A 25,003-nucleotide genomic window follows, 5' to 3' on the forward strand; every position below is an offset into this window, starting at 1 on the left:
TAGCTGTAAACAATTCTGCAACAGTTATTGTGGGGAGTAAGGATCAGCTGGGGACCAAGTTGTGAAAACCTGCAGACTGTTTTTATTAATAAATTGTCCAATTTCATCTGTACAGAAAACAAAACAAAAAAAAAAAACATTTAAGAAAAAGAAAAAAAATGCACAATGTTAATCTGTTACATCTCAATATTTCATGGCATTATCAGAGAGCAAAAAGAATAGCACATCATCCATGACTTTATACACAGGAAAAAAAATAATTACAAAACAGATTTTATTATTATAATTATCATTATTATTATCATTATTAATCATTTCAATTTTTACTTGAGGAAATCTCACTTTAAATGGACAAAGACAGTAACTACTGATTTGCAGAATGTCCCAATGGTACTGGATGCTGTGGAGGACTGGTTTAAAGCAATGATGAGTTTTCCCACTTTGGCTCCTGGTTTTTAAAGAGTCTTCTTTTAAGCCTTTTCCCTTCAGTCCAACAGTGCTGCCACCAACCCTTGAGCGCGAGGTGACACTGCCCACAAATTAAACAGCCCCCTTCAAATCGATGCCTTGTTAGTGTGTGTGTGTGTGTGTCAAGGGAGATCAGGGGCTCCTGCTAGCCTGTCAGCAAGGGGGAGGGGGGAGCGGGGGGCATTTTTTGTCAAATAAGAGGACCGTGTCCCAAACTGTCATGGCTGGCTGGTGGTCCCAGGTTGTGGCACAGAGGCGTAACGAAGGGAAAGGATTCGAAGTCCTTGCGGTTTTGAGCAACTGAAAAGGTCAGAGTCAGACAGCGCGGCAGAACGGGTGTACAGGGTTGGATGGTCTGCTGACTAGGAAGCCCAGAACACAGCGAAAAAATACGTTTCTTAAAATGGAGCAAAAAAAAAAATTTAACAAAATGTCCCATTTACTGTGTTTAAAAAAAAAAAAAAAAACAGCAATTTTTTGCAATTGCTGTAACACTGGTGAGTGTGACAGTGGCCCAGTATGTTGTATATACAATTGGATTGACAAATCGAAGATACAAGCATCAGAAACAAAACATCAAATGAAAAAAAAAAAAAAAAATCCCTTGCTTACTCATGAAACTCCAGTCCTTTGCACAATCCAGTGCGACAACAGAATTGGCCAGTGGCTGACAATGGTCCAACAGCATAGGCATTACAAGTTGGTTTGATTGTGTACAGAAATAATGTTTCAGGAGGTTACCCATTGAAAATGTATGTTATCCAAGATAATAGGCACAACAGATTGGGGGGAGAGAAACAAAAGACCTATTATAGCAACAGGATCTGAGTTGCACTGGGAGTAATATATATGCAATAGACATTCATGATTCAAACATAAGTCAAATTTGTATACACCATCTCAAAATACAAACCCCCTTTTGCTTGGCTCAATGGATCCTTCCCCGATGAAAATTTTGTGTAGCTATATACACGCTGACAATCTTTGCACGGTTCACCGATATGATTACTACAAGCGACTTCATCACAAGGCAAGGCTGGAGATAAACCCAAACTGAAATGGCTCCATCAGCTCGTTTGGACTATACAAAAATTCTTAACATTTACAAATTCCAACAATACTGTGGGATTTTTATTTATTTTTCTTTTTTAGTCCTACGGTTCCAGAGGTCCAAGGTGATATCAGTCCACCAAATGCAGCCATGCCTCCAGCAGACATTACGGGTCTGGAGAATCTGTCGCCGCAGCTGTTGAAGTTGGGCACGCAAGTAGGTCGGTGAGTTTTCATCTCTTTCCATGAAAAACACGCTGGGTCCACCGTACTTGCCGATCTGCGGTCCACCTCTGGCTCGGTCTCTGACGAGCAGAGGGGCTAGAGGGGACGGGCGGGGAGCGCGCGAAGGAGACGCTCACCGTTTCTAACGCACCCTGACGGCACGGATAAGTAACCATGGAAACCACCCGTACCCGCACAGGAAACACAAAATGTGCGCGCGTCTGTAATTAAAGCCTTAATGCCGGGACTGTACGAACAAAACAAAAATAAAAAAAACAAAAAAGTGCCAACCGAAGATATGAGCAGGACAGCAACAACCTCTGCGCGGACAGACCCGCACATCCGGACTGATCTGGTGGAGGGGACCAGCGCGCCCCTGCAGTTAGCTTTCACTTCAACCCCACGACTGCTTAATGAGTGTGTTCGTTGGCTTACCCGCGTCCAAATAAGCCTGTGTGCTCAAGTACTACGTACGTCTTTATTTAAAAGGCCTGCACAATTGCCCCTCTCCTCAAGACCAAGACTGAAAAACCCTCATTCAACCCACTAACCAGAATACCCCAGGAGCGTCACCAGCCCCTTGAAATGAGCAGAACTGCCACCCTCTGTTGCCCCCAACAGCCCAACAGAAGAGATGTTCACAGACAAAATGGGAGTAAAGGCAAAAAGAGAGCATACATTTCAACAGGAACTTAAAAAATAAAAAACTCAGACCCAATCATTAGTAAACAATAAATAAGGCTATGACCAAACAAAATACATATAAAAAACCAAAATAGAAAATGTGCAATGATTCTGTTAGCATTCAAAAAGTACTTCTAAGATGCACATATACCAAAATTCAGTTGACTTTTTTTTCTTTTTTCTTTTTTGAAACAAAATTTGTGGTTCTTTTAACAGTGTTCCTTGCCATTCTGCGGGGGGAAAAAAACAAAACAAAACAAAAGCAACAATAGCCATAACACATGTCCATGCAGGCTCGGCGGAGGAAAAAAACGGACCGCTCTCTGTACCGAGGTGTGGAGGGCCTGGACGTGGTCCTCATCAGACTCAGGCTCTGCCAGCCCGTTAGCCCGTTAGCCCTGCGCTAGCCATCGCTATCCGTTCAGCGTCTGCTAACGGCCTGACTGACAGATGGAGCCATTAAAAGCAGTGTTCCAGTGTGCCATTCTGTAACGGATTCACTTTTTTTTTTTTTTTATTTCTTTTTTTTTTTATACACAGTCTGATGCAAATCGCAAACTGCAACAAACAACATTTTCAGCCTGGTTCCAGGTCAGCTCGTCGCCCACTCGCAGCACAGGAGAGGGGCGTGGGTAATATTGGGTTCTGTCCCGTCTGCGGTAGGAAGCCAGAGCAGCTCCGCTCCCCCGTGTCTCATCTTGGCACCCCCCCCCTCCCCCCCACCACCCACCCCCCCTTTTCTGTCACAGCTCTCCTTAGCGCCAGGAGGACTACTATAACGGGAAACGCCCCCCCTTCCACCGCAGTGCACGACACGGGGCTGTTTTTGGGAGCCTCCCGGAGTTTTCCCGAAGGCCCCGAGCTTTACGCTGCAACTCGAGCGCGGGCAGAAACGCCAAACGACAGCGACCCACCCCGGCCTCTCTGCGGTCCCGCCGAGGAAGAGCAGCGTGGAACCGGGCTAGCTGATCTCTCGCCTGATCGCGTACGAGCAGGCCTACTGCGCGCTGGGCCACCGCCGTTTCCTAAGGGTCACGCCCCCTTTCGGCAGATTCCTATTGGCTCAGATGAGAATGGTCACACTTCTGTAACACCTGGCAGTCCCCTGGCGATCAGTAGGGTGTACAAATATCTGCTACACCCCCTTCCTTTAGATCAATCGTGATTAAAAAAAAAAAAAAAAAAATTGCAACACAAAAAAATAATTAAAAAAAAAAAAAAAGGCAGGCATAGCGAATCTTTCAAAGAAAAATCAAAACAAGAACTCTTTCAGGCCTCCCCCAGAACCCCAAGTCCTTGGGTGGGCCCACTTAAATGGCGCTCCACAAGATAAAAAATAAAAAGATGGGGGGGTACAACAGATGCACTGTTTTATGAAAATGAACCCTGCCCTTAAACACCCTCCCACCCCCCACCCAACACCCCCCTCCCCCCCGACGAACGTACTTCGCATAGAAAGCAAAATGGGAACAGCCAGTTCTAGAACAAAAAGACCTGTGAAATAAATACAATATCCTTGGGTACTGCGCTTGCACTGTCAAGTCAATGTCGGTTGACTGGAGTGATTCGGATTTGCACAATGGAGGACTTGAACGCACGAGGCAGCACTTCACCACAGAGTTCCCTAAGGGACAAGGGAGGGAGCATCCTTCCCTTGAGGCTTAGGCTAGGAGGGGTCTAATGCTTGCATTGAGAGGGTGGTCCTATTTAGGAATATGGATGGGGTGCGTGTGGGGGGGTCAGTGGGGAACACAGGAATTCCAATATGGCCCTGGGATGGCATGGCGATATGTAGCTTGTGTGGCAGCCCCCTACCCCCCTCCCCGCCGCCCACCCCCCACCCCCCTGCCCCCTCCGAATCTGGGCAAGAGAGAAGCTGAGGAGGCTGGGGTGTGGTGTTTGGGCCAAGCTGGGGTATTAGGGGGCAAGAGGAGGGAGGAGGAGGGGGGTTGTCGGGCCGTCCGAGCGGGACTGGTTTTTTTGGTGCTCACACCACCCTCTACCTGTCTTTGAGTTCCCGTGTCACACGCTTGGTGATGCGACCGCAGAGGAGACCCACCAGGAAGAGGATGCTCACCCCCAGCGCAATCATGAACAGGATGTAGTTCTTGGAGGGCGAAGACATCACTTGCATGGCCAGGTCTGAGAACCCTTCAGCTGGCGCCACCTGGGGGACAGACGTCAAAATGCTCGTTACCAGCAGCTCACAGGCAGACAGTCCTGGGAGGCCTTCAATTCCCACACCGAAAATCTCAAAATTACCTGGCTGTTGCTGTTCAGCCAGCACTTCTTTATATTGCACTTGTATCATTATCTTTATACTGTAGGTCTATCATATCTTGTCATGGCTCATTCTACTTCTAATCATAACTTGTCTGAATTAGCTAATGCTTACTGTGTGAACTGGACTTGATGTTCCTGGCTATGGATAAGAGTTACATAATCAGTACTGTAGCAAATCGGACCTGTGTTTTGTCATAATCCAATGACCTTTGGTACGTACTTATTGCACGTTGCTTTGGATAAAAGCTGCCAAATAAATGTAATGTAATGTAGCCGAATCAATTAAAGATCTATTCCAGTGAAATTTGTGGTTTCACGAAAGCAGCAGAGACACAGGAAACAGTAAGAACTTTGTGTCTTTAGATAAGGTCAGTGGAGCATCACAGTGATCCTCTATTTACACATCATCTTCCACCAAGACCCACTAAGATAATCATGTCTGGTCCAAGTCGATAGGTACCAACACAGACAATAAAACAATCGCAGGCATCCAGTTGCATTACATACACAAAGGGGCAATATTATGCAAGAATTGCACTTCATAAAACGGTAATACAGGCAGATAAGAATTTGATGATCATTAGAAGCCAATCTTGGTTAAGGCACTGCGAGCTCAGTGTTTAAATTATGAGAGTATCCACTTGGACCCACTATGCAAGCCACTCCAGATAATGGAGCATTTCAAATTCAATTCATGTGATGAAATTTACTGCAGCCTGTAAAAGCTCATTAGCGTTAGCAGGTTCACAAACAGACCGTTCGGCCAACGGGCCGAGCGGATAACTCAGGGGTATGAAAAGGACTGGGGGAATACAGACAGGCTGAAGGAACACAGACAGGCTGAGGGAACACAGACAGGCTGAGGGAACACAGACAGGCTGAGGGAACACAGACAGGCTGAGGGAACACAGACAGGCTGAAGGAACACAGACAGGCTGAGGGAACACAGACAGGCAGGGGGAACACAGACAGGCTGGGGGAACACAGACAGGCAGGGGGGAACACAGACAGGCAGGGGGAATACAGACAGGCTGGAGGAACACAGACAGGCTGGGGGAACACAGACAGGGGGAACACAGACAGGCGGAGGGAACACAGACAGGCTGAAGGAACACAGACAGGCTGAAGGAACACAGACAGGCTGAGGGAACACAGACAGGCTGAAGGAACACAGACAGGCTGAAGGAACACAGACAGGCTGAGGGAACACAGACAGGCTGAGGGAACACAGACAGGCTGAAGGAACACAGACAGGGGGAACACAGACAGGCAGAGGGAACACAGACAGGCTGAAGGAACACAGACAGGCTAAAGGAACACAGACAGGCGGAGGGAACACAGACAGGCGGAGGGAACACAGACAGGCGGAGGGAACACAGACAGGCTGGGGGAACACAGACACGATAAAGGAACACAGACAGGCTGAGGGAACACAGACAGGCTGAAGGAACACAGACAGGCTGAAGGAACACAGACAGGCTGAAGGAACACAGACAGGCAGGGGGAACACAGACAGGCTGAAGGAACACAGACAGGCTGAAGGAACACAGACAGGCTGAGGGAACACAGACAGGCTGAAGGAACACAGACAGGCTGAAGGAACAGAGACAGGCTGAAGGAACACAGACAGGCAGGGGGAACACAGACAGGCTGAAGGAACACAGACAGGCTGGGGGAACACAGACAGGCAGGGGGAACACAGACAGGCTAAAGGAACACAGACAGGCTGGGGGAACACAGACAGGCAGGGGGAACACAGACAGGCAGGGGGAACACAGACAGGCAGGGGGAACACAGACAGCCTGGGGGAACACAGACAGCCTGGGGGAACACAGACAGCCTGGGGGAACACAGACAGGCTGAAGGAACACAGACAGCTCTACACCCGCGAGCGTGATGTGTGCGAGTGTTCAGAAGTTCACCTTGGCTGCATAGCTCCACATGTCGATGCGATCCTGCAGCCTCTTCTTACACTCTGGCTGCAGACGTACCCTCTTGTCTGCAAGTGCCTCCATCAGACAGGACATCTCTGAAAGAGAGAGGGGGGGGGCACAGGTACAGTCAGGGCCCGTCACAAACACTCAAAGAGAGCAGGAACTTGCCGAATGTTCGGCAGTTGGCCCAGCTGCAGCAGGACTCTGGGCAGTATTGGAGGGCACCCCCTCTCTGCCCCGTCCAGAGTTGGGTCGCTGCGTTCGGGAGGTGGGGTACTCACGACGGCCCCGGCCAGGGGGGATGGCAGCGCAGTGGTGTTTGATGTCCAAGGCGCAGGCAGTGTGCAGGACGGGGTCCACAAAAATATCGGCCTTACTCTCCTTCAGCATGTTGAGCACCTCCTGCGGGGGACACAGGCACAGCAAGTCTCGAGGTTTAGATGGATTATCCCCAAAGCCCTGACCCTGATTCAACTTCATCAGTCGTGTAGGTCAGAGCTGCTCAATCCTCTTCCTGGAGATCCACCGTCCTGCAGGTTTACACTCCAACCGTAAGAAAGCACACCTCATTCAACAGCTAGAGCTCTCACTGAGCTGCTAATTCGTAGAAACAGGTGAGCCAAATTAGGGTTGAAATGAAAACCTGCAGGATGGCAGATCTCCAGGAACAGGGCTGGGCAGCCGTGGTGTAGATCAAGATTAGGAATATCGATAAAAACTGATCCGAGATCATCGGCAGGAAAGCGGGCCGGCCCCCCTCACTGAACTCAGTATGAGTGACAGCGCTCGAGCGGTCCAATCAGGATGGACGGCGTACCTTCTTGCAGGTGTCGTGCTTGATCTTGAGCAGGTTGACCTTGAGACACTCCTCCACCTGGCCCGTCTGCTCCTGGGCCGCCACCTCTTCGGCGCACAGCCGGGAGATCTGGCGAAAAAACGGACCGGCGGCGGGAAAAATCGATGTCAGGCGACCGCGAGAGAGAGAGAGAGAGAGCTTCCTGTTCCTCAGAGCGCACGACCGAAACTAGGCCAAGGCCGCCGGTGCCTTATCATCAGCCGCGTGAGGGGCGCTAACCGTTTACCCCCGACTGCTCCGACGGGGCCGAGCCAGCTGAGCCACCGTGAACAAACGCTGATTTCTGACGTGCCGTCTCGCAGGTTCGAGTCCCGGCTAGGACGCTACCGTTGGACCCCTGAGCAAGGTACTTAACCTGCAATTGCTTCATATAGTAAATGCAATGTAAAAAGTTGTGTAAGTCGCTCTGGATAAGAGCTAAATGCTAAATGCCTGTAATGTAATGTCTCAGAAAAGACTCTGGGGCGCTATCGGCAGCGGCTGAACAGCCCTTCTACAGCGCCACCTCCAGGCCTGAACACAGATAGCCGGGCTGCCAGGGCTCAGGCAGCAGAGCCGCAGAGCCATTTCCTCAGCATTCAGCCTAGCTGGGGAAGCCCAGAGACAGCAGCTGGAGAAGGGCTGCATGTTCCTCCCAAAAAAAAACAGACGAGACTATTCATCATTGAGGCACCTCTCTTTATTGCCATGTGTGGCATCATCCAGGGGGAATAAGTGGGGCTGCACTCAGTGTTTATTATATATAGAACCCTTCTGCCAAATAACTTGCTTTAAACTCGATTCTGTCAACCTCCTCATGAGGTGGAAATGTTGGCTTAAAGCCGATAACCATGAAAACATGTCAAGGAGCTTCTCCTCATTTGTGTAGCAGTCTTTGCGGTACTGTGGCTCTCACCTCCTCGGTGCAGTGCACCTGCAGCTGGGGGTCCAGCCTGTAGTCCAGGGCAGACTCCTGCAGGATCACCCTGATCTGGTCCTCGCAGTCCGGGGAGAGCCGCTGCACACACACACACACACACACAAACAGGGACACGCGTTACCTCCGGTCAGAACAGGGCACGCGACACGCCTGTACAGCGCAGTAAAGGAGCGCAGCAGGTACCTGGTCAGCGTATTTGAGTTTGAGGCAGGAGATGACCTGGCCTTCCAGCTCGCTGTCGTCGGTGGCCTTGTTCAGGATGCCCTGGCAGAACTTGGGGATGTCCGCCTTGCATGCCTTTCTCAACACAGGGTTCAATCTGTAGTCTGAACAGGGCAGAGAAAACAAACCCTGGTTTGCATCCATTTTTTAGTGATGACCATGCAGCCTCTTAGAATTAATGCTTTTAAAAAAAAAAAAAAAAGGCTAACAAAACAACATGTGTATGCTTGTAATCAGTATTAATCTAAAGACGGGGGAGCCATCGTGAGCTGCGTCCTCAGATGACACCCAGAGGTCAGGGGTCAGGGCTCAAAGTGCTGGCTTCAGTGCACTCACACACTGCAGGAGTACGATCCATCAGTGGCTCCATAAGGTAGCCATGGTTACCTGTGTTCTGGGTGATCTGTCTCTTGGTGATCATCTGTTTGCACTTGGGGTCCATCAGCTCGCTGTTCTTGTTCTGCTTCAGGCACAGCAGCATGTTCTTGGCGTCGGCCTCAGTGCAGAATCGCTGAAACAGGGAAAAGGAGAGAAGACATTATCGACGTTATCGCCCAGTGAAAGCAGAGGGTGCGGTCCACCCACACGCAGCTGTGCTTTGTCTGAACAGACGGCACCAAAGAGATCTGCACGGGTCTGACAGCAGTGTCATGCCTGCAGGAACAACAAAAAAAAACAAAAGCTATTGTGGCACAAGACGTCTTGGGCTTAGGCCTGGATTCGATCAACGTTTTTTCCTTAACTTGGAAATGCATTCTTTTATTCACACCCACACAGTTGGGAGTCTTCAAAAAAAAATTTTTTTTTATTTATTTATTTAAGTATATTTATTTATCTCCAACTCAAAGCTAGGACAGGCGAGGCCTGAATGCAGGTCCGAGCCGCTGCTCCCTCCCTCCCCAGCGCTGAGAGACCGCTCACCTTTATCATCTGCTTGCACACGCGCATGAGCTGGTAGTCCAGCTCCGGGTCCATCATCTCCACCTCCTGCAGCTTGAACACCTTCTGGTGGCAGCGCGACGCTAGCTGCTTCTTATTCTCCTTCAAGCACTCGATCACCTGGGGGGGGGGGGGAGGGGGGCAGGGGGAGACACTGAGCAGGGAGCCCACAGAACAGCATTCACTTGCCCCCCCCCGCATGCTCACCCACCCCCCCCGCATGCTCCTAACTCAGCACCTGTCTGCTCCAGTTCAATATCACACTCTCTGCGCTACAGATCTTTACCCCACCCTATAGACTCACAACCTCAGGCAAATTTACATCCAACAGAGTCACCGTTTGTTCACAACATAGAACCACAGGTTTAAATCTTCCTCTTTGCAGTAACAACCCTCCTCTGCTTTCCTTTTTGAACTTCCTTTCGTAGTAGTAGTAGTGTTACAGGCACAGCTGTTTAAGCACAGGTTTACCTGTGTAGTGGCATTCACTTTCAATTTGCAATGCTAATTCTCGGTCTGTTCGGCTAACTTGACTGATTATAAATGCGCCCCTTTCTGTGCCTTCTTTCTTTTAACATAATGCACGTTTGCATCTCTGATAACGACACAACAGCTGAGTTGAGAGCGTCTGCTCGGGGAATGTAGCCGGCGAGTGGCGTTCTGACCTGAGCGTTCCCGAAAGCCACGTCGGGACACAGTCTGCTGATGTCCTGCTTGCACGAGTCGTACAGCTCGGGCTCCAGGCGGATGTCCTCGGACTGCGGGGGCAGAGAACGGCAGGGGTCAGAGGTCAAGGTGGATCGACGCCGGCGGACGCCTTAATCGACAATCGGCAAGGATTTCCCCCCTCAGTGGTCAAACAAGGTCTCATCTAACGACCGGTCAATGGGGCATCTGGCCGTTTCTAACCTCCGTGTGAATTAAAATGTCAGCTCTTCCGATCCAAGAGGCCAGTTAAGAGGACGATAAAGCCATAAAATAAGCTCAGCCGTAAAGTCAGGCGTTTAAAACTGCTCGGAATTAGACCCAAGGAGGGTTATTTGTGTACACGCCCGAAAAGAAAAGGCAAAGGAGGATCCCCCCCAGGGTTTGAGATGCACCAGATTTGCAGGCGATAGATAGATTTAGGGGTTCCTCGACACAAAAGGCTTTGTCCAGCCTCAAACATTATTCACAAAGCATGTCCATATCCAAATCAACGGCTTCGCATCCCAGCCATCTAATCTCACGGCAGGAATGTTAATATATCACCCGGGAGGGAATGGATCAATAATGGCCTCAAAGATCACGCGTAAATCAGATGACGCTGCTTTCTGTGGTCTCTGCAATGCAGTGGACATTCAGGAAGGACAAAAAAAAGACTAGATGCATGATTAATTGCATTCCCTTCAGGAAAGCAGTTTAATTTCGCTGGTGAGGCTAGGGTGAGCGTTACGGAAAGCCTCAGAGTACAGTCGGTCTCACCAAGTCGCAGTTTAGGAGCGCTTAGCCCTGGGGGGTATTTCATGAAGCAGGATTTACTGAGGAAGCTGGATACCTGCATTGAGGAAAACCCAGAAAAGCATTTACATGAGACTATAGCAGGGCTTCTTTTTCCTAAATCAGGATTACGGAGTTAGCTGGATAACTGCGCTGAGTAAAACCCGGAACAGCTCTTTACTTCAGTCCCTGTTCCAGATTTGGGAGGGGCTCCAGGCTTTGTGCAGTTATCCAGTTTACTCAGTAATCCGGCTTCATTAAGCAGGGCTCTTTTCTGGGGGGGGGGGGCGCAGTTTCAGCAAGCCCTCGCTCCAGCCAGGTAACGAGTCAGCGATCACAGGCCCGACTGATAAAGATTTCACCAGCGCTCCTGTGAGTCCTGTGAATGAGTTTGTAATGAGCTGGAATTCCAAAGTTTCCCAGCCCTGAGCCACAAGGGCGTATATTATGAGAGAGCAGAAATTCCCCAGATCCCAGGCTGAAGTAGCTGTAAGGGGGGGGGGAGCTGTAGGGGAACGGCCCGCAGCCATGGCAGACCCACCATCTCCAGCTCCTCCACGCGCAGCTGCTTGCGGCACTTGACAGAGACGCGCTGCTCCTTCACGTCCTGCAGGGTGTCGTTCCGCACCGTGGTGCTGAGGCAGATCACCACATCCACCCTGAGCAGAGGGAGAGAGGGAGGAGAGGGGGGAGAGGGGAGGAGAGGAGGAGAGGGAGGGAGGGAGGGAGGAGGGAGGGAGACAGGGAGATTGAAGGAAGAGAGGGAAGGGGAGAGAAAGGGGAGAGCAAAAAGAGGGTGAGGAAGAGATAGGGAGAGTGAGAGGGGGAGGGGGAAGGGAGGGAGGGAGAAGAGGGAGACAGGGAAAGAGAGGGAGAGAGGGGGATGGAGGGAGGGGGTGGAGATTGAAGGAGGAGAAGGAGGGGAGAGAGGTGAGGGAGAAACAAGGAGAGAGAGAGAGGGTGAGGGAGAGACAGTGAGAGAGGGAGGGGGCGGGAGAGAAGGGGGAGGGAAAGGGAGAGAGAGTGATGAGGGAGAGAGAGGGGGAGGAAGATAGAGAGAGAGAGAAACAACAGAGTGAGAGACTGCAGAGAGAAAGGAGGGGGAGAAGCACTGGGCGGCTGAGAAGCTCCTGACACCCAAGCTTTATGTCCACAGGGCTGGAACACACTGTATTCCCAGCACAGCGCTCACGAACAGCAGCGACAAGCTCCCCTCCCACAGCTCACAGGGGATGCATACCGCACACAGCCAGTCCCTCCCGCAGCGCACGCGCTGTGTACACAGGACAGTAAATCGCGGCTCAGACAGCCGGGCACTCACTTCTTCTTGATGTTCGGGCACAGCTTGAGCACGTCCTCCTTGCAGGCCATCTTGAACTTGTAGGAGAAGCGGAAGTCCTTCATCTGAATCTGTGGGAGAACGGGTCACACGTTAAGAGATGCAGGCTCACAAACATGCCACCTCTCGCCACCTTAAATCCTCACCTCACCCTACACGCTCCTCTCACCCTAAATCCTCACCTCACACTATATGGTCTGAATAGTGTTCACTGTGTGAACTAAACTGTTCTTGGCTAGAAATAGCTGCACAAAATAAGTATTGTACCTTACCGAACCTGTGTTTAGCAGTTGTCTATGACCATGGAATGCACTTTTTGTACGTCGCTTTGGATAGAAGCGTCTGCCAAATAATGTATGTAATAAAATCCTCCCCTCACACAACCTCACACCTAAATCACTCCAATCTCACTCACTAAATCCTCACCACTTAAATTCACTCTCCTAATCCTCACCTCACACTAATCCTCACCACCTAATCCCACCTCACACTAAATCTACTCACATAAATCCTCACCTCTTAAACCCACTCACACTAAATCCTCACTCACAAACTCACTCCTTAAACCTCACCTACCAATCCTCACCTCACCTTAAATCCTCACCTCACCCCAAACGCTCCCCCTGGATGCACCGAGCCTGGCATGCTGCGGGGAGCCCAAGCGCACCGGCGCCCTTAAGAAACCAGCGACTCCCCTCACGCGAAACTGGGCTACACGCTGAATAACTAATGCGAGAGACTGGCAACCGCTAATTTGCAGAATAAGAAGGCCTCTCAAGATTCACACTCCCACACTTCCATGTAAATGTGTACTTTAATCCATCACTGACAAGGGAGCGATCGCAGCGCCCCCCCCCCCCCTCTGCAGCGACAGCTGGGCCCCAGGCTTAAACAGAGCACAGCACGGCGCATCACATCCGATCAGGTCAACCTGGCCCCAGATCAATCAACAAGGGAGGGGGCGGGGGTGCACTCAGCCAAGCATTCCGTCCCAGACTAGCCCAGGAGCTAAAGGACATCCAGGGCCCAGAGTAGGGGCTAAAAGCTGGTAAAATGTGGTCGCACAGCCGGGGGGGGGCGTGGCGAAACCCGGGGCTCTCACCAGCTGGAAGTGGGTGACCCCAACCACGCACTTGTCGTTCATCTCCTTCTGATGCTTGTTCTGCACCAGGCACTCCATCAGGTCGCCCGTGTCGACCTGGTTATCGGCAACCTCCTGAGAGAGAGAGAGAGAGAGAGCGAGAGAGAGAGAGAAAGAGTGTGAGACAGAGGGAGAAAACAAAATGTGAGAGAGAGCTGTAGGCTCCCGTGCGGGGCCAGATTAAAACTGCAGGCTCATCGCACCCCGAGGCAGTTCATCCAGTCTCCTGGCCGTGAAGCAATCTGCATTTCAGCACTAAACCCGTCAACAATCTCCGCACTGCCTCCACGAAACCCGGCTCATTAGCACAATATTAACGGCCCCTCGTCGCCATTTAAAGGGCCCGCAGACCGTGAGCTAGCGGCGCCGTTATTAAAAACACTGTAGCCTTCTTAAACGAGGAATTTCCGGTGTTAAAATCCACCTGTCAATGCCGTGTGTGTGAACTTCATGCTCCCGGGCCAGGTTCCCCCATGCAAGGTTAAATTTGAGCTTACACCCTGGACACAACCCCACAGCAGCCAGAAACCTTTGGGGAAAAGTCTGAGTAGCTCAGGAGCCAATAAGGGCACCACGGCAGGGAAGGAGCTGTGAGCACGAGCCAATGAGAAACCCAGGTCAGAGCAGAGACAGAGAGAAAGGGACCAATGACAGGTCTCGATGGTGGGCCGTATGAGGTGGAAAGCCCAAGGCCGTTTCAGGTGAGGGGGGCGGGACTCACGTGGCAGTGGGACTGGATCACTGGCTCACAGGCTCTCATTAGCAGAGCTTCGATCTGGATGTCCTATCAGGAGAGGAGAAACAGTCAACATGCTGCTGGGTGAGAAGCAAGGAGCAAGCTGTCAATTTAAAACTCCAGGTTATTTAAAGGGTAAATACCAGCTTAGGTTACACAGGAAAAAAAACTCTTACAACTCACCAGGAAATGTTATAAATAAGGCACCGAATACTATATACCACCATACTCTCAGAACAATGAAAGTACTATCCCTCCATACTCTCAGGTCAAAGTCAGTACTATCCCTCCATACCCACAGAACAAAATGAGTACTATTCCTCCATACCCACAGAACAAAATGAGTACTATCCCTCCATACTCTCAGTACAAAGTCAGTACTATCCCTCCATACTCTCAGTACAAAGTGAGTACTATCCCTCCATACCTCAGACTCCAGCTCCGTCAGGTTTCCCACCACATCCCTGCAGTCTGAGACCAGGTCTTCCAGGTGGTCCTGCAGACATTCCAGCTCCTGAAGGACAAACACCAACAGGAAATCATATCACTTAAACACAAACAGCATATTACACAATTTAAACACGAAAAAGACACCAGTTACAGCAAAGTTCTCACTTCAGTAAGACATTGGATTAGGAACATTAAGATTTTCATGATGCACAATGAAAAACCAGATAGGCAACTTTGCAAGGTATAATTAATAAACGGCAAGTGCCCAGTGTCCCTAGGTAAATTAAACAGTGGGGAGTGGGGACACAGTCCTATGTGCTGTTAAAGTCCAGTAGCCCAGAGTACAGAGGTCCACAGCAGCACAGGGGGGCGCTCCGACACCCACCTGTCCCGTTTCGGTCTTCTCGCTGCACCACTTGCCCAGGTCGGTCATGCAGCGCTTCTGCAGCTCGGGGTCCAGCTTCACGTCCAGCGCCCTCTGGTGCAGGATCCTCTGCACCTCCACTTTACAGTCCCGCGACAGCTGTGGATGGACCGGGAGACACCCGTCAACAGACAGGACAGGACAGGACAGGACAGGACAGGACAGGACAGGACAGACATGCAGGCAGGCAGGCAGGCAGACAGACAGACAAACGCATGCACGGTATTCCTGTGGCTTCATGAATCCGAGTCACCATAGCAACCCCACCGATTGAGGAATCACATCATTATGATCCAAATTACACTCCATTTGCCAAAGTGATTCAACAAATTTAGCAAATAACCTTTACTTGGCCATAATTTATTTGTAGATGTGGCATATCTGAAAAACACTGGCAAAGCATTTTATTTTTTTTTTTTTTTTTAATCGTAGAAGCATGATCAGTTCCATTTCTCACGAACATCATCATAATCACCGTAATTAGCTAAGTTCTAATTGAGTAATTACTTACATATACATTTACAGATTCCGCTGAATCGGGCTGTTAAATTCAAAAGAGCCCGTTAAAGCAGTTTAAAACTAAATTTCTCCACCATGTGAATATTAATATACGGTTTGTACTGTATAATAAGCTTACAAAATAAAGAATAGATACTATGACTTCTTGCATGAAGAACTCAATCTGTCACAGAACTCAGAGGACAGGTTAGGAAAAATGGCTCAAAGTCAAAGGGATGTCATAAATTCGGCATATTTTTAATTGCTACATTTAACTGGACTCTGCCTGATAGGTGATAATATGACTGTTCTTCAAAACAGCGTCAAAAGCATTTTACCTGCAGTTTTTTAGGGCTGCAACAATGTACACAAGACAACAGAAAAACATTGACCTGAGGTGCATTTATTTGATCAGGGGATTTTTTTGGTTTACCAAACCTGGAGAGTAGTCCTTCACAAACACACCAACCAAATCGTCAAGTATTTAAACTGGAAAATGGGAAGCTCACAACCCGTGGAATAAGACAGCAGTTATATCTGAGTTCGGGGGAGCGTGGTACAGTACGCGATAGAATGAGGTACACTAGTAGTGGTCCGTGGCCCCTGACCCTGGCCCCTAGCCCCTGGCCCCTGGCGAACAGGACGCCGCCTACCCGTCGGCCCTGCTCCTCCGTGCGGTACGCGTGGCGGTACAGGCAGGAGAAGATGGCGCCGGGGGGCATCATCTCGCTGGTCTCGTTCCAGCCGTGGGTGTGGCACAGCCGCGAGGCGTCCCCCTGGCACTTCCTGTACAGGATGGGGTCCAGCCTGGAAGGAGGCACCGTGGGAGGTTCAGGACAGGATGCAGGCCAGCGGCCACCCGCTGCTGCACTGCCAGGTCTTAACGTCCGCGTGGACCAAAGTGGGAACTTAACCAGGCTGCGTAACACCATCCACGTCTTTACAAAACATAACCTTTCAAAATTTCTTAAAAAGCACAACAGAAGGGAGGTGAACTAGGTGCTACAACAGACATTAGCCGCGTTTCCACCAAAATTACCCGGAACTTTCAGTCCCAGGAACTACTTTACCAGGAACTAAAAGGTTCCTTCAGCCAATGGTTGTCTGCGTTTCCACCGGGGTCTAAAGTACCGCGAAGATTAGGCAAATTAGCCCACTGACGTATGAAAAAGCAACGTTGTCGTCGGTCCGTCTGTCATATGATTTCTTCCGTAACCCCATACTACCACCGAAGTAGCCTACATTATTTTCTAATAACCGGGACAGCCCGGAAGGGTTTATTCCACTTATACAACGGTTTACCAACAATGACTATATATGGTTACTTTTGTATTTATTGATTTTCATATATCCTCTCAAACACATTCATTATGTTTTTATGCGAACATTCGCTTTCATGTCTTGACATCCGAAGCGACAGAATGCATTCACATTTATATGTATAACTGGCAACAACAGCAGAAAACATGCACACGTTGTAAACAATTTGCTGTTTGATTACTTTCTCGTCGTCAATTCCATATAGGCTAATGGCAAAATGACAAGAATAGAACGAAAACTCGGACTTGCGTGAAAATGTAAATTAGTAGTGGTACAGCCACCGTTTGCTTTCCTTCGAAGTTACTGCTAGCCGAGCAGCAAGTGTGCCCTCCAGATGCGAACCATGCACCATAAATTAGTCCATAGTCTTCCTGGTCTTTTCGTGGAATTGAAAAATGGCAGTACAATTGAGTAAAATTACGCAGTCTGAAAAAGCTAAAGGGAAGATTACTAGAATTAACCTGTTATTTTACCCGGATAAAAAGTGCGGATGGTGATTTCCAGTTTGCTTGTACTGTATCACCAATGTTAATTATGCAGAACTACCGCATACCTCACATAAATGTATCAAACGTTTTGAGTCAATTACAACAGGCTAACAAAGAAAATCCGGAAGAAAATATTCAGCAACCGAATTAATCCGTTTGAATGTTTTGGTAGCCTACGTAATATGCTGTCCCAGCACGAATGCTTAGTATTTTATAAAACGAATACTAAAGCAAGAAAAGAACAGAAGAGCACACGTTATAATTCCAAGACGTTGGCAGGCTATAACGAAAACTAGGCTACTGCGCCGCATAACGTACAAGTTTGATTTGAAGTTATTATGAAAATAAATTGGTTTGCCGCTTCATATTTTTAAACATGGCGGGTAATGGCGGAAAATAAATACAACACAAATGCTGCGAGTACTCGACCAATCAGAAATGTTCAGCGCTGCAAGCTCCACCCAAAAGGTTCCTGTACTTTCGGAAAGTACTACCCCCTGAGCAGGAACGTTTTGGGGGGTAAAACAAAGCCCCCAGAACTAAATTTAGACCCTAGTTCCTGCGGTGGAAACGCTCTGAGTTCCTCAAAAGGTTCCTAGTTCCGGGGTATAGTTCCTGCGGTGGAAACGCGGCTATTATGAAACTATACCTAGGCCACACAGAATTCTATTGTAATGAGTCTTAAATTATCACATGTCATTTAATTTAGTCCACAAACATAATTTCTCTTGTCCACTAAGCACACAGTAGTTCTGCACTATTCCTAATTGCAGATTCATTTCCTAGACTGTGGCTGCCCTGACGGGGAGCGGCGGGATTAAATCCTCACTTCCAGTCTCGAGAGATGAAGTACTGCAGCTCCAGGAGCCGATGCTCACAGTCCTCCACCATCTTCTCTGTGTACAGGTGCTCCATGAGGCAGGAGAGGATCCTACACAAACAAAACACACACACGCACACGCATGCACGGACACACACACACATACGCACGCACGCACACGCACACACACAAAGAGATCAATACACTGAACAACAATACACTCTTCCATACACATAGGCACATGGACCCACCACATCCACCTGCAGTGTGGAGATGAGAGGAAGTGCACTGGTCTCTGGAGGGAAAGTGTCCTAGCCCCTGGAGGGAAAGTGTACTAGCCCCTGGAGAGAAAGTGTACTAGCCCCTGGAGAGAAAGTGTACTAGCCCCTGGAGGGAAAGTGTACTAGCCCCTGGAGAGAAAGTGTACTAGCCCCTGGAGAGAAAGTGTACTAGCCCCTGGAGGGAAAGTGTACTAGCCCCTGGAGAGAAAGTGTACTAGCCCCTGGAGAGAAAGTGTACTAGCCCCTGGAGGGAAAGTGTACTAGCCCCTGGAGAGAAAGTGTACTAGCCCCTGGAGGGAAAGTGTACTAGCCCCTGGAGAGAAAGTGTACTAGCCCCTGGAGGGAAAGTGTACTAGCCCCTGGAGGGAAAGTGTACTAGCCCCTGGAGGGAAAGTGTACTAGCCCCTGGAGAGAAAGTGTACTAGCCCCTGGAGGGAAAGTGTACTAGCCCCTGGAGGGAAAGTGTACTAGCCCCTGGAGAGAAAGTGTACTAGCCCCTGGAGGGAAAGTGTAGCCCCTGGAGGGAAAGTGTAGCCCCTGGAGGGAAAGTGTACTAGCCCCTGGAGGGAAAGTGTACTAGCCCCTGGAGGGAAAGTGTACTAGCCCCTGGAGGGAAAGTGTACTAGCCCCTGGAGGGAAAGTGTAGCCCTTGCCTGCTGCGTTTCCCCAGCCACCTCTGCAGTGCACACACACAGATAGTCAAGCTCATGGATGTGATAGCCTAGCGCCCGAGCACAACGGCTCCCCAGCTCGCGTCCGATTCTGTCACGCGTCGATGACAAATGAAGACATTCGCGCGTCGCCCCCCCGCTCTGACATGCGGGCGGGCAGCGGCTCGTTGAGGGGAGAGTCGGCAGACAGGTGGCCGTTCGGAGGCGTGAGAAAGACGCCTCAGAGAAGGTCAGCCCCCGCGCGGAGCCGCCATTACGCCCTCCGGCACACGCCGTGCCTCACAGAGCCAGCGTCTCCCCGCCATGTCTCCCCAATTCATTACTCCCCTCTGCCTCACAGAGCCAGCGTCTCCCCGCCACGTCTCCCCAATTCATTACTCCCCTCTGCCTCACAGAGCCAGCGCCCCGACGCTGCTCCCCCTCTCTCCGCCACATCTCCCAAATTCATTACTCCCCTCTGCCGCGCACCCAGGCCATTAGAATCAATTACAGAAACCTCAAATTGGGGGGAAGGGGGAATGAAACGCACAGGAATCTGTCGATTCTGTGAGAACAGAACAGCATTCCGCGCTTCTGCATCTGTTCCCACCTCTCTCACCCTCCCCCCCCACCCCTATACGTATCCCGGAAACGGGACACTCGATAAAGTAATTAAGAAATGCGCTGTAAAGGTCTGCAGACTAATGAATGGCAATGCACTGCCTCTCCACGCAGAGACCAGCGAGTGGGGCGGGCGAGCGAGCGGGCGAGCGAGGCGCTATTTAAAGCAGCACATCACCCGAGCGCCCCGGACGGCGGCGCCTGATTGATGCGGGCCGACGCTTCGGTTCCCCCCCGGTCCCCCCGGCCCCCCCCCGGCCCACGTGCTCCGCCCGTCACAGGCGGAGAGGAATTAACCCCGATATAGAGACACTCGTCCCCCAGCGTTAATGAGGGGACTGCATTAGCGGACCAATCAGGCGGAACTGATTATCCCGGCTACTGCGCGCACGCCACTTTATCCATCCCGCAAGCAGCTGGACTACAGCCCATCCATTTCCTGTTCCTTTGCTCCTTCAAGTCCTCTGTGTGTGTGCGCACGTGCATGTGCTTCTGTGTGTGCATGGGCGTGTGGGCTTGTGTGTGTGCGCACGTGCTTCTGTGTGTGCATGGGCGTGTGTGTGTGATTGGGCGTGTGGGCTTGTGTGTGTGCGCATGTGCTTCTGTGTGTGCATGGGCTGTGTGTGCGTGGCTGTGTGTGTGCATGTGCTTGTGTTGAGCACGGCAGTGTGTGTGTGGTGCAGTGCTTGTGGCTGTGTGGTGCATGTGGCTAGCGCATGTGCAGGTCTGTGCTTTGAGCGTGCATGTGATTGGGCTGGGCATGGCGGCACGAGCGTGCGTGCAGGCAGTGGCGTGCAGAGCGCGAGCGGTAAACGGACTACAGCGCGCGGGAGGGGCGCTCACATGGGGTCTCCGTTGCGGATGTGCTTGCAGGCCGTCTGGATGACGGACTCGCAGGCCTCGTTCAGGGCCCGGTCGATGCGGTAGTCCGCCCCCGGGTCCGCCTCCTGGATCAGGTTCTGGAGCTGCAGGGACACAAACAGGGTTTCAGCACAGCGATCAATACTCCCATTGTGCGTGTGTGTGTGTGTGTGTGTGTGTGTGTGTGTGTTTTGTGTGGCATGTGTGTGTGTGTGACGTGTGTTGTGCGTGAGTGTGTGTGTGTGTGTGTGTGTGTGTGTGTGTGTGTGTGTGTGTGTGTGTGTGTGTGTGTGTGTGTGTGTGTGTGTGCATGTGCGTGTGTGTGTGTGTGCACACGGGTGAAGACAGAGAACAAGCAGGGCTGGGCGGGAACATCAGCCCAACAGGACAGTACAGTCCTCTCATTATTTGCCCTAGGAGAGCCAGATCTGTGTGCTCTGTGCAAGTCCAGTCTGACTCCAGCGGGAGACAGCGGGAGACAGAGACTGCTGACAGCACATCTGCCCGCCAGCGCAGACGTCCCATACAGGGCTCTTTAACCAGCGCGGAGAAAAGAAGAGGAATAAAAGCCCACAGTGGTGGTGCTCGTTCCTCACTCTAAATACGCACACTGTGCTACAAGCTAAAGCCTTCACTCTGCCTCTCAGCGGGCAGCACACTGCAGCGACCGGGCGGCCAGTGACGGGAGTTTAGCACAGGGTTGGCACGGGGCTAGGCGCAGGGCTTGGCAGGCTAGGCGCAGGTGGCGGCTGGCGCAGGGCTTGGCGAGGGCGCAGGGCAGGTTGGCACGGGGCTAGGCACAGGGGCTTGGCGCAGGGGCTAGGCGCAGGGTTGGCGCAGGGGCTTGGCTAGGGGCTTGGCGCAGGGGCTTGGCGCAGGGTAGGCGCAGGCTTGGCGCAGGGGCGCTTACCGCTTGCTGGCAGAGGTTCTCCACGTTGCCCTTGTCGCCGCGGCCCACGCGCATCAGGCAGTGCAGGGTGCGGCCCTTGCGGTGCAGGCCGGAGCAGTGCGTCTCGATCTCGCCCCGGCAGTGCAGCACGATCTCGGGGCTCAGGGAGAAGTCCTCCATCAGCATGCGCCGGTAGTCCAGCATCTCGCCCTGGCACTCCCCGCTCACCGTGCGGCCTGGGCGAGCCAGGGGTTAAGTTAAAACCTGTGACCTCGCGGTCCGGGGCATGCGGCACAGTCACGCATCCAGAGCCACTCACAGCACGCAGCAGCGTCTGCGCTTTCACACGCAGAACAGCTGCACAGCTGCGCGTTTAACTGAAGCACTCTTCAGGTTGAGCACCGAGCTCCAGGGCATAATGGCAGAGCCACACCTGGGAATCAAAGCTGTGACCTCACAGCTACAGGCCGAGTGAGCTGAACTTCGTACTGCACACCCACACGCGCTCACCCACACACCCACACACCCACAAACACACACACAGACAAATGAGCGCGCACACACCCACAAACACACACACAGAAATATGAGCGCACACACACACACAGACACACACACACAGACATATGAGCACACACATGCACACTCACCCACATTCACACACACAGGCTCACCCACATACAGGTTCTCACACGCACGCACGCCCACCCGCCCGCTCGGTCACACACACCCACACACCCAGGTTCACAGGCTCACCCACAAACACACACACACGCACACGCAAACAAATACACGCACACACACACACCCCTGCTCACACACACACACACGTGCTCACACACACCCCTGCTCTCACACACACACACACACGCACCTCTGTGCACGGCGGACTCCAGGCACAGCAGCAGGTAGGACAGGCGGGCCTCCCGCGCGCGGGGCAGGTTGGTGTCGGCGTTGCAGCGGTACTTGCGCAGGTCCACCTTGCAGGCCTTGGCCAGGGAGTAGCTGACCTTGTAGTCCTGGGCGATCAGCTTCTGCCTGGTGGTGAGAGCGTCTCGGCACTGAGAACCGAAACACACACACACGCACACACACACACACACACACAGCGTTACTTTAAATCGCGTTATCACTGCTCATCCCAAGCAGCTTCATCCGTGCTTAATGTGATGCGTCATCTTCATTCCCATGGGCTGCGGACCAACACGCACTCACCACTGGAGTCAAAGGGACATTAATATGCACGTCGTCTCCAAGCAGATCAGTCAAAACGCTCATTTGCATGAGCCTAATGTATAAATGGAAAGACTGTAAGAGGACAGCCTCCGGTTAATGAATCTGAATGCAGTGTTGCCTCCCAGGAAAAATGCACACAAAGTGATAATTAGAAAAGCGTGCGAAAAATAAAATGAATAATAAACATAATTAAAAAGCGAATAATTAAAACAAAAATACCGGCAACAGTAAAACAAACCTTCTCAGACATGGCTTCCTCAAACTTGTGGTTGAAGAGACACTTGTAGACCCTGCCCTCGCCAGCTTGGGTCTGAAAGACGAAACAAAAACATAACTGCCACGTTCCATAGATACACTACAGACACGACAATTACCACGTTCCAAGCAGGGAAAGGCAGAAAAGTCTAAAACATGGCGCCTGGCATCTTCATTCTCCGTTGTGAGCGAGTTAAGAAGAGGGCAAGGAGAGCACTGCAGACCTGGCAGCCCCAGTACGGCGCGTTTGTGCCACGTTTGTGCCAGGCACAGAGAACAGACCACACAAACACACACTCCCACGCAAACACAGGAGCTGGCGCACGTTCCTGGACTCCTGCAGCCAGAGGGGCGGGGCACAGCATCCCACGCCCGGGGGGGGGCGGAGACATACGGAGGGGGGCGGGGCCTCACGTTTTCGCAGAAGCGTTCGCGGTCCTCCCGGCAGGAGAAGTACAGGTAGCGGTCCAGGTGGAAGTCGTCGGAGGAGAGCTCTGCCACGCGCATGATGGCCTTCTTGCAGTCCTCCTTGATGACGTGCCTCCCGTCCTGGTCCTCGGCCTCCTTCACCAGGCCCTTCTCCAGACAGGAAATGACCTCGCCCTGAGAGTGGATGTCCTTAGAACGGGAGAGAGAGAGAGGGAGAGAGAAAGTGAGTCCTAATTCAAGAGCGTTACGAGCAGGAAGGGAGGGAGTGAAGGATGGAGAAAGACTGAACTCTCAGTCTTTCACAGACAGAGGAAGGGAGCTGTGAGTACAGCCCGTTCCAAGCAGAGAGATGGACAGAATAAAGAACGAAAAAATAAATTACTGCATAATGTAAAAAAAAAATTTTTTTTTTTTTTTTTAAAGCTACAGTTCAATCACATTCAACCCAACAGCCATTACCTGTATTGCTATATTTAATACAGACAGTTAATATTCAATATCGTTTCTACCTTCTATCAAAAAGACGTTTGATCAAACTGTACAATTATAGTACACGGCACTGGCAAATAAATCGCCTGTTGACGCTTACTTGTGCTAAAGCAGGTCACAGATTGGGAAAAGCAACGGGCAATCACCGTGCTCGTTCTGTTCCCCATTGTAGGTTCTAGGGGGCGAGCGGTAAACAGGACTGGCCTACAGCAGTCACACTAAAAAGGCGCAGCACCTGCCAGTCATCCAACCTCGCACCCGATTAAAAAACGCTTCAACGGGAAGAAACGGCGCATCAGAATGAAATGAAACCATGAAAGAAAAGCAGAAGGTAGAAAGAACGTGAGAGCTGCAAAAACAAAACAAAAATAAATGAAATAAAAAGGCCAATCTCTCCTTTTCATCTTTCCATCCTTCCATCGCAGAGCGCCCGCGGCACCTGGCCTGTAAGGACACTCGACCGGCGCTCGTCCCCGCGCCGCGGACCGCCGCGGCGGTAATCACGGGCTGAGTCATAATCACGCCCGCTCTGTGACAGAACCCCCCCCCCCGCAGCCGCCATTACGGGCTCACATCCCCCCACCGCCGAGGACCCGGGGCGCGGAGCGGGTTTCAGCATGGGGGGGGGGACAGGGGACAGGCAGGACCCCTCCCTCACACCTCACACTTAAACACACTCTGCCCCGTTCAGACGAGCTGCTACACCCCCCCCCCCCATGCTCATAGTTCCATCTGAGCCGAACACAAAGGTAGCCCGTCTTTTTTGCGAGGGCCAGACAGCCCTGCAGTTTTAGCGTGAGCGCTACATTAGCACACTGACGCGTTTTGCGTTCACATGTATTGGCCAAACACTCTGGAGGAGGCGGGACCACGTCGACAGGCAGCCCAGACAGAATGGCAGGAACAGAAGGCAGGGGAAGAGGCAGACCGTGTCCTTCTGTTCACCAGGAGACGGGGCGGGACCACGAGCAGGCCGTTCTCCCATTATCGAAACACCGTTTCTGGCACATTAAGGTG

General features: G+C 51.4%; 1 protein-coding gene across 2 annotated transcripts in view; it reads right to left on the reverse strand.

The window, feature by feature from the left end:
* Window positions 1–59: 59 nt before the first annotated feature.
* Window positions 60–25,003, reverse strand: part of LOC135241658 (Golgi apparatus protein 1-like) — a 55,570-nt gene continuing 30,626 nt past the window's right edge. Inside the window, exons 5-27 of one of the 2 annotated variants that reach the window (XR_010326076.1) lie at window positions 23,483–23,686; window positions 23,052–23,123; window positions 22,452–22,638; window positions 21,599–21,813; window positions 20,671–20,792; window positions 18,285–18,386; window positions 16,301–16,454; window positions 15,111–15,248; window positions 14,703–14,789; window positions 14,261–14,323; window positions 13,501–13,614; window positions 12,381–12,469; window positions 11,601–11,718; window positions 10,246–10,338; window positions 9,563–9,700; window positions 9,029–9,152; window positions 8,603–8,745; window positions 8,396–8,497; window positions 7,462–7,569; window positions 6,926–7,046; window positions 6,633–6,739; window positions 3,322–4,594; window positions 60–3,289 (exon numbers count right to left, since the gene is read on the reverse strand). Coding sequence is in view for 1 of the 2 variants with exons in the window: in XM_064312213.1 (XP_064168283.1) it covers window positions 4,427–4,594; window positions 6,633–6,739; window positions 6,926–7,046; window positions 7,462–7,569; window positions 8,396–8,497; window positions 8,603–8,745; window positions 9,029–9,152; window positions 9,563–9,700; window positions 10,246–10,338; window positions 11,601–11,718; window positions 12,381–12,469; window positions 13,501–13,614; window positions 14,261–14,323; window positions 14,703–14,789; window positions 15,111–15,248; window positions 16,301–16,454; window positions 18,285–18,386; window positions 20,671–20,792; window positions 21,599–21,813; window positions 22,452–22,638; window positions 23,052–23,123; window positions 23,483–23,686 (2,769 nt within the window). In the remaining variant the exon portion in view is untranslated. Of the gene's footprint in view, window positions 4,595–6,632; window positions 6,740–6,925; window positions 7,047–7,461; window positions 7,570–8,395; window positions 8,498–8,602; window positions 8,746–9,028; window positions 9,153–9,562; window positions 9,701–10,245; window positions 10,339–11,600; window positions 11,719–12,380; window positions 12,470–13,500; window positions 13,615–14,260; window positions 14,324–14,702; window positions 14,790–15,110; window positions 15,249–16,300; window positions 16,455–18,284; window positions 18,387–20,670; window positions 20,793–21,598; window positions 21,814–22,451; window positions 22,639–23,051; window positions 23,124–23,482; window positions 23,687–25,003 lie in introns of both variants that reach the window. The other variant, XM_064312213.1, reaches the window with a different exon arrangement.

The sequence above is a fragment of the Anguilla rostrata genome, chromosome 16, assembly GCF_018555375.3.
Source record: "Anguilla rostrata isolate EN2019 chromosome 16, ASM1855537v3, whole genome shotgun sequence".
NCBI lineage: Eukaryota > Metazoa > Chordata > Actinopteri > Anguilliformes > Anguillidae > Anguilla > Anguilla rostrata.